The sequence below is a fragment of the Grampus griseus genome (assembly GCF_964374135.1).
Source record: "Grampus griseus genome assembly, chromosome: 1".
NCBI lineage: Eukaryota > Metazoa > Chordata > Mammalia > Artiodactyla > Delphinidae > Grampus > Grampus griseus.
Window position 1 is genome coordinate 146,476,507 of NC_139017.1, and position 15,121 is coordinate 146,491,627.

The window sequence follows — 15,121 nt, forward strand, 5'->3', positions numbered from 1 at the left end:
GCAGTGAACATTGTGGTGCATGACTCTTTTTGAATGATGGTTTTCTCAGGATATATGCCCAGTGGTGGGATTGCTGGGTCATATGGTAGCTCTACTTTTAATTTTTTAAGGAACCTCCATATTGTTCTCCATAGTGACTGTGTCACTTTACATTCCCACCAACAGTGTAAGAGGGTTCCCTTATCTCCACACCCTCTCCAGCATTTACTGTTTGTAGATTTTTTGATGATGGCCATTCTGACCGGTGTGAGGTGATAGCTCATTAAAGTTTTGATTTGCATTTCTCTGATGATTAGTGATGTTGAGCATCCTTTCATGTGTTTGTTGGCAGTCTGTATATCTTCTTTGGAGAAATGTCTGTTTGGGTCTTCTGCGCATTTTTGGATTGGGTTGTTTCTTTTTTTGATATTGAGCTACATGAGCTGCTTGTATATTTTGGAGATTAATCCTTTGTCAGTTGCTTCCTTTGCAAATATTTTCTCCCATTCTGAGGGTTGTCTTTTCATCTTGTTTATGGTTTCCTTTGCTGTGCAAAAGCTTTGAAGTTTCATTAGGTCCCATTTGTTTATTTTTGGTTTTATTTCCATTTCTCTAGGAGGTGGGTCAAAAAGGATCTTGCTGTGATTTATGTCAGAGAGTGTCCTGCCTGTGTTTTCCTCTAAGAGTTTTATGCTGTCTGGCCTTACATTTAGGTCTTTAATCCATTTTGAGTTTATTTTTGTGTATGGTATTAGGGAGTGTTCTAATTTCATTCTTTTACATGTAGCTGTCCAGTTCCCCCAGCACCACTTATTGAAGAGGCTGTCTTTTCTCCACTGTATATTCTTGCCTCCTTTATCAAAAATAAGATGACCATACGTGTGTGGGTTTATCTCTGCGCTTTCTATCCTGTTCCATTGATCTATATTTCTATTTTTGTGCCAGTACCATACTGTCTTGATTACTGTAGCTTTGTAGTATAGTCTGAAGTCTGGGAGCCTGATTCCTCCAGCTCCGTTTTTCGTTCTCAAGATTGCTTTGGCTATTTGGGATCTTTTGTGTTTCCATACAAATTGTGAATTTTTTTGTTCTTGTTCTGTGAAAAATGTCATTGGTAGTTTGATAGGGATTGCATTGAATCTGTAGATTGCTTCGGGTAGTATAGTCATTTTCACAAAGTTGATTCTTCTAATCCAAGAACATGGTATATCTCTCCATCTGTTTGTATCATCTTTAATTTCTTTCATCAGTGTCTTATAGTTTTCTGCATACAGGTCTTTCTTTTCCTTAGTTAGGTTTATTCCTAGGTATTTCATTCTTTTTGTTGTAATGGTAAATGAGAGTGTTTCCTTAATTTCTCTTTCAGCTTTTTCATCATTTGTGTATAGAAATGCAAGAGATTTCTGTGCATTAATTTTATATCCTGCTACTTTACCAAATTTATTGATTAGCTCTAGTAGTTTTCTGGTAGCATCTTTAGGATTCTCTATGTGTAGTGTTGTGTCATCTGCAAACAGTGACAGTTTTACTTTTTCTTTTCCAAGTTGGATTCCTTTTATTTCTTTTTCTTCTTTGATTGCTGTGGCTAAAATTTCCAAACTATGTTGAATAATAGTGGTGAGAGTGGGCAACCATGTCTTGTTCCTGATCTTAGTGGAAATGATTTCAGTTTCTCACCATTGAGGATGATGTTGGCTGTGGGTTTGTCATATACGGCCTTTATTATGTTGAGGTAAGTTCCCTCTATGCCTACTTTCTGGAGGGTTTTTATCATAAATGGGTGTTGAGTTTTGTTAAAAGCTTTTTCTGTACCTATTGATATGATCATATGGTTTTTCTCCTTTAATTTGTTAATATGGCTTATCACATTGATTGATTTGCGTATACTGAAGAATCCTTGCATTCCTGGTATAAACCCCACTTGATCATGGTGTATGATCCTTTTAATGTGCTGTTGGATTCGGTTTGCTAGTATTTTGTTGAGGTTTTGATTTATGATCTTTTATTGTGCCTCTCTTCTGTGGTAGCTGCTGTAAAGAGATTTTTTTGAATGTCAAACAGGTTCATTTATTACCTTGAGTGTGAAAAAAAGGAGTTAATTTGGTTTGTTTCTGCAATTGGGCCCTGCAAATCTAGGTTAAGACACAAGCCTACCTTTGTGTTTATAGTGATATCTTTCAAGTTGGGGGTAATGAGAAAATGGGAGCAAGTGGCTGGATTACTGGAAAATCTTAACTCATTTCACACTTTTCAGAGATCTAATGTGCTTGTATTTGTGTTGTTAATTCTAGTCAGAAGTTTAAAATTTTTTTCAAGGAATATGAACTCACATATCAGAAAACAAATTGGTAAACTCTTACTCCTTTAAGAGTCAGCTCAAGCATTACTTTCCTGTAAAACCTTCCATCTTTTCTAGGAAGACTTAGGTGTTACCGTCACTATACATGCCTACTGCATCTTGGATGTATCCCTGCCATGGCATTAATGATAATGTATTGTAATTTATTCTATTTGTCTTCACTTAATTGTGAGCAACTCAAGAATAAGGGCCAGATTTTTTTTTTTCTTAATTCATATCCCTCCTCCAGCCCATCTCCCCAGGTTGGAGCTGAGAGTATATATCCGTGAGTAAGAGAATAGGGTAAATGTGATGTTTATACTGCAGCTAAGGAGCCTTTCTTATTCTCGTTACTGGAGTTGGAAATGATGTATTTGTCATAAGTGGATATCAATAACCTAACTAAAAATAGGATTAGTACTGTGTATGCTTTGATTTTTGTTACTTCTTTTTCTCTTGTTTTTCTCTGTGATTACAGTTTGTAAAAATGGAATTTCAAGCAGTAGTAATGGCAGTTGGAGGGGGATCTCGGATGACAGACCTGACTTCCGGTATTCCCAAACCTCTGCTTCCAGTTGGGAACAAACCTTTAATTTGGTACCCATTGAATCTGCTTGAACGTATTGGATTTGAAGGTGAGTTATGGCAATGAGATGTACTCATAAAACTTTTAGGGTGTTTGATCCCAGTGATTTGTCAGTTTTATGAGGGTGAGACAGGATGAATGAAAGAAGACTAGGACTCAATGTTGGCTGGAGACTGGCCTCTTTAAATTAGGAACTCAGAAGTACTCTATCGCTGTGTGAAAAAGGTTGAGAAGATAGTGCTAAGTGTTACTTTTTTAGAGCTAGTCTCCACGGTGATCTAAGATGAACCCTGGAAGGATGTCAGACATGATATGAGGAATACAAGTGCCTCATAGTCAGTACTTACTGAGAACCTGTATGTGCCAGGTAATATATTAAGCACTAGGGTACAGAATTGAAAATATTAACTCGGACCCTGATTTCTAGAACCTTAAAGTCTATTGGAAAGATACACATGTAAACAGATTATCATCATGAAATGTGATAAATGTTATAACAGAGGCACATTATAAGTGCTTGTTATAAGGAAGTTGCTGTTTCTACTTGAGGGATTCAGAGAAGGCTTACAGAGTAGCTGACCCTTGAATTGAGTCTTGAAAAATAGATTACCAGGCCTACCAGTGTGGAGAGAGCATTCCATACAGAAGTAATAATGTATGCAGAGATAGAGTCATGATCAGCACAGCATGTTCTGGCAGCTACTTTTCATTTTATTTGGCTGTAATATCAAGTGTAAGGGAGGAGGAGTAGATGTAATGAGAGAAGTAAACAGGGATCATGCTATGAAGGGCCTTGTATTGCATAATGATGAATGTAGATTTTTTTTCCTGAAAGCAGTGGGGAACCAGTGAAAGGCTTAAACCGAGGTTTAATATGGTTAAATTAGTGGGGGGGGGGGTTTCTGTACGCGGGCCTGTCACTGTTGTGGCCTCTCCCGTTGGGGAGCACAGGCTCCGGACGCGCAGGCCCAGCGGCCATGGCTCACGGGCCCAGCCGCTCCGCGGCACGTGGGATCCCCCCGGACCGGGGCACGAACCCGTGTCGCCTGCATCGGCAGGCGGACTCGCCACCAGGGAAGCCCTAAATTAGTGTTTTAACTATTCTAAGTCCTTTGCATCTTTATATAAATTTTAGAATCAGCTTATCAGTTTCTACAAAAAGGGTTGCTTCAGGGCTTCCCTGGTGGCGCAGTGGTTGAGAGTCCGCCTGCCGATGCAGGGGACACGGGTTTGTACCCCGATCTGGGAAGATCCCACATGCCGTGGAGCGGCTGGGCCCGTGAGCCATGGCCGCTGAGCCTGCGCGTCCGGAGCCTGTGCTCCGCAACAGAAGAGGCCACAACAGTGAGAGGCCCGCGTACAGCAAAAAAAAAAAAAAAAAAAAAAAAAAAAAAAGGTTCCTTTAATTTTGATTGAGATTGAATTGAATCCATAGATCAGTAGGAAGAGAATTCACATCGTAATAATATTGAGTCTTCTGATCCAGGAGCGTGGTATATCTCTTCATTTATTTAGGTCTTTTGTAATTTCTCTCAACAGTGTTTTACAGTTTTCAGTGTATAGGACTTACACATATTTTGTTAGATTTATTTCTAAGTAGTTGATATTTTTGATGTTATCATAAATGGTAATTATTCCAGTTTCCAGTAGTTTGTTGCTAGTACATAAAAATACAGTTTCTTTATGCTGACCTTGCATCCTGTAACTTTTCTAAATACACTTATTATTAATTCTTGTAGCTTTTTGTAGATTCCTTAGGATTTTCTACCGTTTGACCTTTATAGGTCAAACTGTAGACATTGACATTTATAGACATTCCACCCAGTAAAGGAGAATGCACATCCTTTTCAAGTGCTAAGAACCTTCACCAAAATAGACCATATTTTTAAAAATAAAACAGGTCTCAGTAAATTTATAAAGATTAAAATCATACAAAATATATTCTCTGACCACAGTAGAGTTAAATTAGAAATCAGTAACAGAGAGGTATCAAGAGAACCCTAAGTATTTGGAAATTAAACCACATATTTCTACATAACCCAAAGAAGAAACCACAAGGGAAATTTTTTTTTAATTTTTATTGTAGTATAGTTGATTTACAACGTTGTGTTAGTTTCAGGTGTACAGCAAAGTGAATCAGTTATACATATATCCGTTCTTTTTTTTAGATTCTTTTCCCATATAGGCCATTATAGAGAATTGAGGAGTTCCCTGTGTTATACAGTAGGTTCTTATTAGTTATCTATTTTATATATAGTAGTGTGTCTATGTCAATCCCAATCTCCCAATTTTACCCCCCCATCCCCCTGGTTTTCTACATCTGTGACTCTACTTCTGTTTTGTAACTACGTTCATTCATACCCTGTTTTTAGATTCTACATATAAGCGATATCATATGATATTTGTCTTTCTGTGTCTGACTTCACTCAGTATGACAATCTCTAGGTCTATCTATGTTGCTGCAAATGGCATTATTTTGTTCTTTTTTATGGCTGAGTGATATTCCATTGTATATATGTACCACATCTTCTTTATCCATTCCTCTGTTTATGGACATTTAGGTTGCTTCCATGTCCTGGCTATTGTACATAGTGCTGCAGTGAACATTGGGGTGCATGTATCTTTTCAAATTATTGTTTTCTCCGAGTATATGCCTAGGAGTGGGATTGCTGGGTCATATAGTAGTTCTGTTTTTAGTTTTTTTTTTTTTTTTTTTTTTTGTGGTACGCGGGCCTCTCACTGCTGTGGCCTCTCCCGTTGCGGAGCACAGGCTCCGGACGCGCAGGCTCAGCGGCCATGGCTCACGGGCCCAGCCGCTCCGTGGCATGTGGGATCTTCCCGGACTGGGGCATGAACCCATGTACCCTGCATCGGCAGGCAAACTCTCAACCACTGTGCCACCAGGGAAGCCCTCTTTTTAGTTTTTTAAGGAACTTCCATACTGTTCTCCATAGTGGTTGTATCAATTTACATTCCCATCAACAGTGTAGGAGGGTTCCCTTTTCTCCACACCCTCTCCAGCATCTATTGTTTGTAGATTTTTTGATGATGGCCATTCTGACCAGTGTGAGGTGATACCTCATTGTAGTTTTGATTTGCATTTCTTTAATAATTAGTGATGTTGAGCATCTTTTCATGTGCTTTTTGGCCATCTGACCACAAGGGAAATTAGAAAATATTTTGAACTTACTGAAAATAAAATTTCAGTATATTAAAATTTGAGGGATATAGCTAAAGCAATGATTAGAGAAAATTTTTTAGCATTAAGCACTCTGTTAGAAAAGAAAAAAGTGTCTCAAATTATCATCTAAGCTTCTACTTTGACAAGCTGGAAAAAGAGAAGCAAATGAAACCCAAATAAGTAGAAAAAAGGAGATAAAAATAATGAGAGCAGAAATAAATGAAATAGAAACCAAAAGTGTTAGAGAAGATCAGTAAAACCAGAAGATGGGGGGTTTTTTTGAAAAAAATCAATAAAATTATTAAATTTTAATTAGACTGATCAGAAAAAGGAGAGAAAACACAAGTTGTTAATAACAGGAATGAGAGAGGGAACATCACTACAGATCCTATAGACATTAAAAAGATAATGAGCAGGGGAGTTACCTGGTGGTCTAATGGTTAGGATTTGGTGCTTTCACTGCTGTGGCCCAGGTTCAATCCCTGGTCTGAGAACTGAGTTCCCACAGCCATGCAGTGCAGCCAAAAAAACAAACAAAAAAGATAATAAGTAAATATTGTGAACAACTTTATGGTGATAAATTTGACAACTCAGATTTTTTAAAAAATTGCTTTGGAAGCTTTATGAAGAATCAGTGTGGAGGAGTTAAGACTAGAAGCAGGGAGACAAATTAGGAGATTGTTACCAAAGTCCACACTAGCAATGAAGAGGGTCTGAGCCAAGGCATTTAGCACTAAGGATGGAGAAGAAGGACCATCTGAAAAAGTTGTTGATTAATGGGGATGGGTAGCAGAAAGAAAGGGAAGATTCCTTCTACTTTTTGCTTGGGTAACTAGGTGGGTAACTAGGTAATAGGAAAGGGAATATGGGACAAGGAACAGGTTTTTTGTTTTTTTGTTTTTCATTTCAGGTGACTTTTATTTTTTAAAATTAATTTTTATTGGAATATAGTTGCTTTACAATGTTGTGTTAGTTTCTGTTGTACAGCAAAGTGAATCAGCTGTATGTATACATATATCCCCTCTTTTTTTGGATTTCCTTCCCATTTAGGTCACCATAGAGCACTGAGTAGAGTTCCCTGTGCTATACAGTAGGTTCTCATTAGTTTTCTATTTTATGCATAGTAGTGTATATATGTCAATCCCAATTTCCCAATTCATCCCACCGCCCCCTTCCCCCCTTGGTATCCGTACGTTTGTTCTTTACATCTGTGTCTCTATTTCTGCTTTGCGTGTAAGTTCATCTGTATCATTTTTCTAGATTCCACGTATAAGCAATATTATACGACATTTGTTTTTCTCTTTCTGACTTACTTCACTCTATATGACAGTCTCTAGGTCTATCCACGTCTCTGCAAATGGCACAATTTCGTTACTATTTATGGCTGAGTAATATTCCATTGTATGTATGTACCACATCTTCTTTAGCCGTTCCTCTGTTGATGGACATTTAGGTTGCTTCCCAAGGAACAGGTTTGAGCGAAGACAATGAGTTTGGCTTTGGCCACAATGAGTTTGAGGTGTTCTATAGTTAGATATAGCAGATCAGAATACCAGATGGAGGTGGTGCCAGATCCTGGGCCCCAGGGTTGTGATCCAGTGTTTATTCCACTCATACCTTCTTGAGATAGACCCGTGAACACTTCTTTGCAGTAGTCTGTATGACATTGACCTTAAGAGATGTGTTTTATTTTTTTAATTAAACATTTTAAAAAATACTTATTTTAATAAAATAAAAATATTTATTCGGTTGTGCTGGGTCTTAGTTGTGGCTCACGGGCTCTTTAGTTGTGGCATATGAATGTAAACTCTTAGTTGCAGCATGCATGTGGGATCTAGTTCCCTGACCAGGAGTCGAACCTGGGCCCCCTGCGTTGGGAGCGCGGAGTCTTAACCACTGCGCCACCAGGGAAGTCCCAAAGAGATGTGTTTTAGAAGAGGTTTTCTTTTTAGATCTCAGTCTTACAGGTGAAGGACACATCTTAATACACTTTTAAATATACTGCTTCCCTGTAGTAAGTTCTTATGGATTTGTCATCTATAACTTTTTTTTTTTACTTTTGCTATATATCTTTAGTTATGCTTGGTGATGACCTTTTGTGGTATATAGAAAATTCCTTCTCAGTGAGGCTCAGTCAGAATTTGGAGAATGTCTCCTAAATATGGGATTCTTTAGTTGAACAGTAAACTCTATGTTCACTCTGTTCATGTTGTTTGTGATTTTAGGGAAGTTAACATAGCCCCGCTTAGCATTAGTCTCTCTCCATACGGAAGATTCCTGGTCCAATTATGAGACTGACTGTCCCGTGTTTATAGTTACTCCCTTCAGTCTACCTAAAATGTCCTCTCCAACCTATGGAAATGTCACCTTCTCTTTGAAATCACAAAGAGTTTTAATCACAAACAGTTTTAATCAGAGCATAATCATCCTCTATGCTTTCATCACACTTTGTTTTTCTATCTCAGTACCTCTCAAGGCCTGCTTTATGCTGTAGTTAGTGGCATGGGAAACTGATCTCCCTGAGAGCAGGTACTGTGTCTAATTCATCTTTGTAACATCAGCATTTTATGTACAGTATGAACTAAAATTTTTGTTGGACTTGAATTCATCATGGCCTGCCTCAGAGGCGATCCCTTCCATGAAGCCTTCCTTAATTAATCATTTCCATGTCTAATTTTTCCATATTACGTTTCTTAAGAATGGGAACCATGTTTAGTTCATTTCTGAATTCTCAGTGCTTATTTGTCCTTTACATATTAAATGTATTTGTACTTATTGGTTGAATGAGTGAGTTAATGACTGAAAGAAAGCCAAATGGGGAAAGGAAGAAAGTGAGAAGGAAAGAAGAAAGGTTAAATGATTTGAAAAAGAAAGAGGAAGAAAGAAGGGAAGAAAATAGAAAAGAGAATGATTATAGTGGAAGGGGGAGATAATTGAGCACTATCTTGGAACAAGTAGTGGAAATTGTTACACTTTAGAGGTGCTAAAATCTGATCTTCAGATATCAGCAACACATGTTATATTGCAGTGGGTTACATTACCCTGCCAAAGATCCATGACAAAACCCCAAGTTTTCTGTCATTAATTGATAGCTACGTGGATAAGGTGAAGGCATCTATTACGTGGATAAGGTGAAGGCATCTATTACGTGGAAACTGCCTGTTACTGGGTTCATTGTGATCCTCAGTGAAGCACTAACGGCTGTCTGATGGAGAGTGGTGATAGCTCTTTCTTTGGAGTGAATGAAGAGTTAAAATGTGATCCTATTTGTATATGCTTTGATAAATGCTCTTCTAAATTCTTTACATCAGGAAGAAGTGGTATGTAATGTATTAGTTAAAGCATGGGCTCTAATCATACAGACGGAAGTTTTATCTTAGATCTCGTTTACTAGTTTTAGTACCCTGAACAAAGTCACTTCATTTCTTTTACTCCAAGTTTTCTCATTTGTAACATGTGATTGCTGTAAGAATTAACTGAGAGAATGCACGTAAAATACGTTGAAAAGTCTCAATAATATTAGCTGTTATTACTAAATCTAGAAACAGACCAAATCTAATTGAAAAAGCGTAACCATTGTCTAAATGAATGAGAGTTTTTCCTTCTTTTTTTCTTTCATGCTATAGAAGTCATTGTCATTACCACCAGGGATGTCCAAAAGGCTCTATGTGCAGACTTCAAGATGAAAATGAAGCTAGATATTGTGTGTATTTCTGATGAAGCTGACATGGGAACTGCAGGTTCTCTGCGCCACATATATCAGAAACTTGAGGTGAAAAACTGTTTCTTGATTTTTATTGTTCATTGAAGATAAATATCATCTTATGTTTTCCCAATGCATTGCAGTTTACAGTGCTTTTTTTCCTTAATATTTTATTTTTTATTTTGTTTTATTTATTTATTTATTTTGGCTCCATTGGGTCTTTGCTGCTGTGCGCAGGCTTTTCTCTAGTTGTGGCGAGCGGGGGCTACTCTTCGTTGCGGTGCAAGGGCTTCTCATTGCAGTGGCTTCTCTTGTTGCGGAGCATGGGCTTTAGGCATGTGGGCTCAGTAGCTGTGGCTCTTGGGCTCTACAGCGCAGGTTCAGTAGTTGTGGTACACAGGCTTAGTTGCTCCACGGCATGTGGGATCTTCCAGAACTGGGGATCTACCCATGTCCCCTGCCTTGGCAGGCGGATTCTTAACCACTGCACCACCAGGGAACTCCCTACAGTGCTTTTTAAAAAATATATTCTTGCATCACATTCTTTCTTGCCCATGTTTCAACTGCTTTTTAGTTTGGTTACTAGTGAAGATTTAGACAGTTGTTACAGTCACTAGTTTCCAATATTTTTCAGTCATAGTACATCTTTATAAAAAAATATACTTCAAATATACTTCAAAAGATTCCATTTATATAAAGTTCCTGAATAAGCAAAACTAATATATAGTAATAGAAATCAGACCAGCAGTTGACTCTGCAGATGAAGGATCGACTGGAAAGAAGTACGAAGAAACTTGCAAAAATTTCAGCTCCCCCACATGATAATATTTGAATGTTTAGTCTCCTTTGATTAAGAAATTAACACGGGTCTATGGATATGAGGGTACAGTCTCCCCAGTGGCCTGTGGCCCATAAACTGAGAAAGATCCACTGTCAGTTGTTCTCAAATTGATGTCCTTTGGAAAAAATTCATTCTGTGTGATAATGTTGCTATCTTACTTGAGTTGGGGGGCAAAATTTCTCCTACTATTTCTAGTGACTGCAAACAGATGTATTATTATTTTCAACCTACCTGTGCACTAAAGAACAAAAAATTAATGCAGATATGTACACAGCCTTTCCTTCCCTTTATTGGGGAATAATTTACACACAGTAGAATACACGGGTATTAATTATATAGTTCAATGAGTTTTGACAATTATATATACCCAGGTTATCATTATCCAAATCTAGAACATTTTCATCACCTCTCAAAGTTCCTTTGTGCTTTATTTTAGTCAGTCCTGCACCTTTAGAGTCAACTGCTGTTCTGATTTCTATCACCATATATTAATTTTGCTTGTTCATGAACTAGGTATAAATGAAATCATATAATTTTATTCTGGTTTCTTTTGTTCATCATAATATTTTTCAAATTCATTCATATGATTGCAGGTATAACTAGTTTGTTCTTGTTTATTGCTGAGTAGTATTCCATTGAATAAATATACCACTATTTACCCATTTTTCTGTTGATGGTCATTTGGATTGTTTCTAATTTTTAGATATTATGAATAAAGCAGTTATAAATATTGTTCTGCAGGTTATAGGGTTTACTTTATTGCAAACTGCCAAATAGTTTTCTAAGTGGTTGTACATTTTACACTTCATCAGCAATGTATAAGAATTGTACTTGCTTCACATCTTCATCAACACTTGGTATTGTCAGTCTTTTTAATCTTAACCATTCTAGTGTGTGTTATGTACCACTATCTCATTGTGGGTGTTTTTTTAATAACTATGTTTATTCTTTTTTTTAATGATATTTTGTTTATTTATTTTATTTATTAGTTTTGGCTGCGTTGGTTCTTCATTGCTGCATGTGGGCTTTCTGTAGTTGCGGCGAGCGGGGGCTACTCTTTGTTGCAGTGCGCGGGCTTCTCGTTGCTGTGGCTTCTCTTGTTGCAGAGCACGAGCTCTAGGCGCACGGACTTCAGTAGCTGTGGCAAGTGGGCTCAGTAGTTGTGGCTCACGGGCTCTAGAGCGCAGGCTCAGTAGTTGTGGCACAGGAGCTTAGTTGCTCTGTGGTATGTGGGATCTTCCTGGACCAGGGCTCGAACCCGTGTCCCCTGCATTGACAGGCGGATTCTTAACCACTGCGCCACCAAGGAAGCCCTCATTGTGGTTTTAATTTGCATTTCCTTGATGATAATGATACTGATCACCTTTTCATGTGATTATTAACCATTTGTATATCTTCATGGAATGTCTGTTCAAGGCATTTGCCTTTTTTTTGAGTTGTTTGCCTTATTATTGATTATAGAAATTCTTTATATATTATAGGTGCAAAGCTTTTGTCAGATATGTGTTGTGAATATTTTCTGCCAGTCTGTGGCTTGCCTTTTTACATTTTTAATGGTGACTTTGATGACCAGAAGTTTCAAATGTTGATGAAATCCAGATTACTGATTTTTTCTTTTATGGTTAGTACTTTTTGTGTCCTAAGAAATCTTTGCTTACCCCAAGCTTATAAAGATATTCTTTTGTATTTACTTCTAAAAGTAAAGGTATAAAGGTTTACTTTTTTCTGTATGGATATTCAGTTGTTCCAGCATCATTTGTTAAAAAGACCTGCCTTTCCACATTGAATTGCTCTGAAGCCTTAGTTGAAAATCAGTTGACCGATTATGTGTGTGCTATTTCTTTTTTCATTTTTAAATTTATTTATTTTTGGCTGCGTTTTTTGGTCTTCATTGCAGTGTGTGAGCTTCTCATTGCGGTGGCTTCTCTTGTTTCAGAGCATGGGCTCTAGGCAAGCAGGCTTCAGTAGTTGTGGCCCACAGGCTCAGTAGTTGTGGCTCATGGGCTCTAGAGCACAGGCTCAGTAGTTGTGGTGCATGGGCTTAGTTGCTCTGCAGCATGTGAGATCTTCCTGGACCAGGGATTGAACCTGTGTCCCCTGCATTGGCAGGTGGATTCTTTTTTTTTTTTTTTTTTTTTTTTTTGCGGTACGCGGGCCTCTCACTGTTGTGGCCTCTCCCATTGCAGAGCACAGGCTCCAGACGCGCAGGCTCAGCAGCCATGGCTCACGGGCCTAGCCGCTCCGCGGCATGTGGGATCTTCCCAGACCAGGGCACGAACCCGTGTCCCCTGCATCGGCAGGCGGACTCTCAACCACTGTGCCACCAGGGAAGCCCTGGCAGGTGGATTCTTAATCACTACGTCACCAGGAAAGTCCCTGAGTGTGCTATTTCTGTTCTCTCTACTTTGTTCCATTGGTCTTTTTGTCTCTACTTCCCGTACCACATTTAATAAAGTCTTGATTATTTTTAACTTTATAAAGTAGGTCTAGAAATCAGGTACTATAAATCTGCCAACTTTGTTCCTTTTCCTGAAGATTGCCTTGGCTAGTCTAGGTCCTTTGCATTTCCATATAAATTTTAGAATTAATTTGCCAGTTTTTACAAAAAAAAGCTTTCTGGGATTTTGATTGGAATTGCATTGAATCTGTAGGTCAATTTGGGGAGAATTGACATCTTCATATTGAATCTTCCAATCCTTGAGCATCTATTTATTTAGATTTTCTGTAATTTCTCTCAGTAATGTTTTTATAATTTTCAGTATAGAGGTTTTGAACATCTTTCAATAATTTTATTCCTGTTTCATTTCAATATAATGATATTGTAACTAGTATTTTTTATTCTATTTTCTAATTGTTTATTGCTTGTATATAGCCATACAACTTTTTTTTGCATATTGACCTTGTGCCCTGTGACTTTCTTAAATTGTCGATTCTTTCGGATTTTCTATATACATCATCATGTTGCCTGCAAATAAAAACAGTATTATATCTTCCTTTCTAATCTTAATGCCTTTTATTTCTTTTTATTGTCTTATTGCCCTGGCCAGGGCCTCCAGTGCAATGTATATAGGCATTTCCTTTCACTTTTTGGCCTCCTTTTTGTCTTTCTCTGCTTCTACCCAAGTAGGCTTTGGTGCTTCTGATTACAGTGGGGATTTCTAATACCATAATGTTGGGTGTGTTGTTTTCTTTAGTGCAGCTGCTTCTTTCTTTAGGGAAGATATGGGGAATTTCACTAAGATCATGAGAACTCTGTTCTTTCACAGGGATAGATGCCAGGTTTACCAAGAAGCTAAGGGTGTTTAGTGGTCTTCCCAGGAGCTGTTTTAGTTACTGTCTAACAATTTAGTATGGAGGTATAAACTAAACTCTCTGTTCCCTAATCTATAAATCTTAGAAATGTTACTTTTGCCCTAGCCTAGAACTGGAGATCCTGGGAGTTTCATGCAAATAAGTTCCTATAACTCTTTTTTTTTTTTTTTCCCTATAACTCTTAGAGCCTTGAGAAATAATAGGGCCAACTATTAATAAATAGGAGAGGGCATGAGATGAACGGGAAAGTAACTGCCAAAAGGACATTTTACTCCCAAGTCACTACCTCTTCTTATGGTTTTGATCACTTACTTCTTATTTTAGGGCTTCTCCTTATACCTAGGATCAGAATCCTCATTAAGTCATTCTGCACAGTATAATTTCTATTCCTCCCTTACCCCTTTGTTTTCACATCATTTACACAGCATCCTTTATATACAGTCCTGCCTCTGAGCTTTCTTCTCAAGCTGTGACTTTGGCTAGCAAGTCTCTGCTCTCTTTGCTCTCTCCACTTGGTTTCTCCTATACCAATGGCACCTGAAATCCTGGCTTCACATCAACTTGCATTCCAACCTGGAACAGAAAGCAGCAAAGCTAACCTGTGGAGGAACATAAATAGACGCCTGAATAGTCATTAAGAACAAAGTAAAACCTGAGCCAAAATTCAGAACCGTCTGATTGGGATCAACGTGAGCTTGTAGGAAGTACAATGGAAATACGTATAAACAGTTAAAAAAGTGAGACAGCCTGAGGAGGCAGTTTGTTAGTGTTTGCTGAAGGATGACAGGTACCTTGTTAAGGGAGAAAGTTGTACCCACAGGCTGTGCCATGGTTTAAAAGCAGTGCTACTTTGAGCCATTTATTTCTCTTCCCCTGTGCCCACAAAGCAGCGTCCTAAACATTTGGAGACTCTTTTTCAATAAGATTTTAGGTAAGATAAGAATATTCCCTTTGAGAGTTCCGAGTTTATTTGCTTTTGGTTCTTTTATCTTTACCTACTTCCTCCAGATTGAGTTCCCCAAATTTAATGTGAGGTTATCCCATGTGGCTTCTGCTTTGCTCAGAGAAAGACCACAGTAGTATATTAGCTTTATTTGGCTTCTTTGTTTAAAATATGTTTTATTGTTTTAGTTTATCATCTTTGTCATTTGCCTTGCATTTGCTAAATGTATTGCAGTCCT

The 15,121-nt window shown here is 38.0% G+C and overlaps 1 protein-coding gene across 2 annotated transcripts in view; it reads left to right on the forward strand.

Moving 5' to 3' along the window:
- EIF2B3 (eukaryotic translation initiation factor 2B subunit gamma) overlaps positions 1–15,121 on the forward strand; it is a 164,110-nt gene that overhangs the window by 2,730 nt on the left and 146,259 nt on the right. The window contains exons 2-3 of one of the 2 annotated variants that reach the window (XM_082673726.1): positions 2,796–2,952; positions 9,711–9,856. The exons of the other annotated variant lie outside the window; for it this stretch is intronic. Of the exons in view, the coding sequence (XP_082529852.1) occupies positions 2,805–2,952; positions 9,711–9,856 (294 nt within the window). The 5' untranslated portion in view covers positions 2,796–2,804. The remainder of the gene's footprint in view (positions 1–2,795; positions 2,953–9,710; positions 9,857–15,121) is intronic. 2 annotated transcript variants of the gene reach the window in all.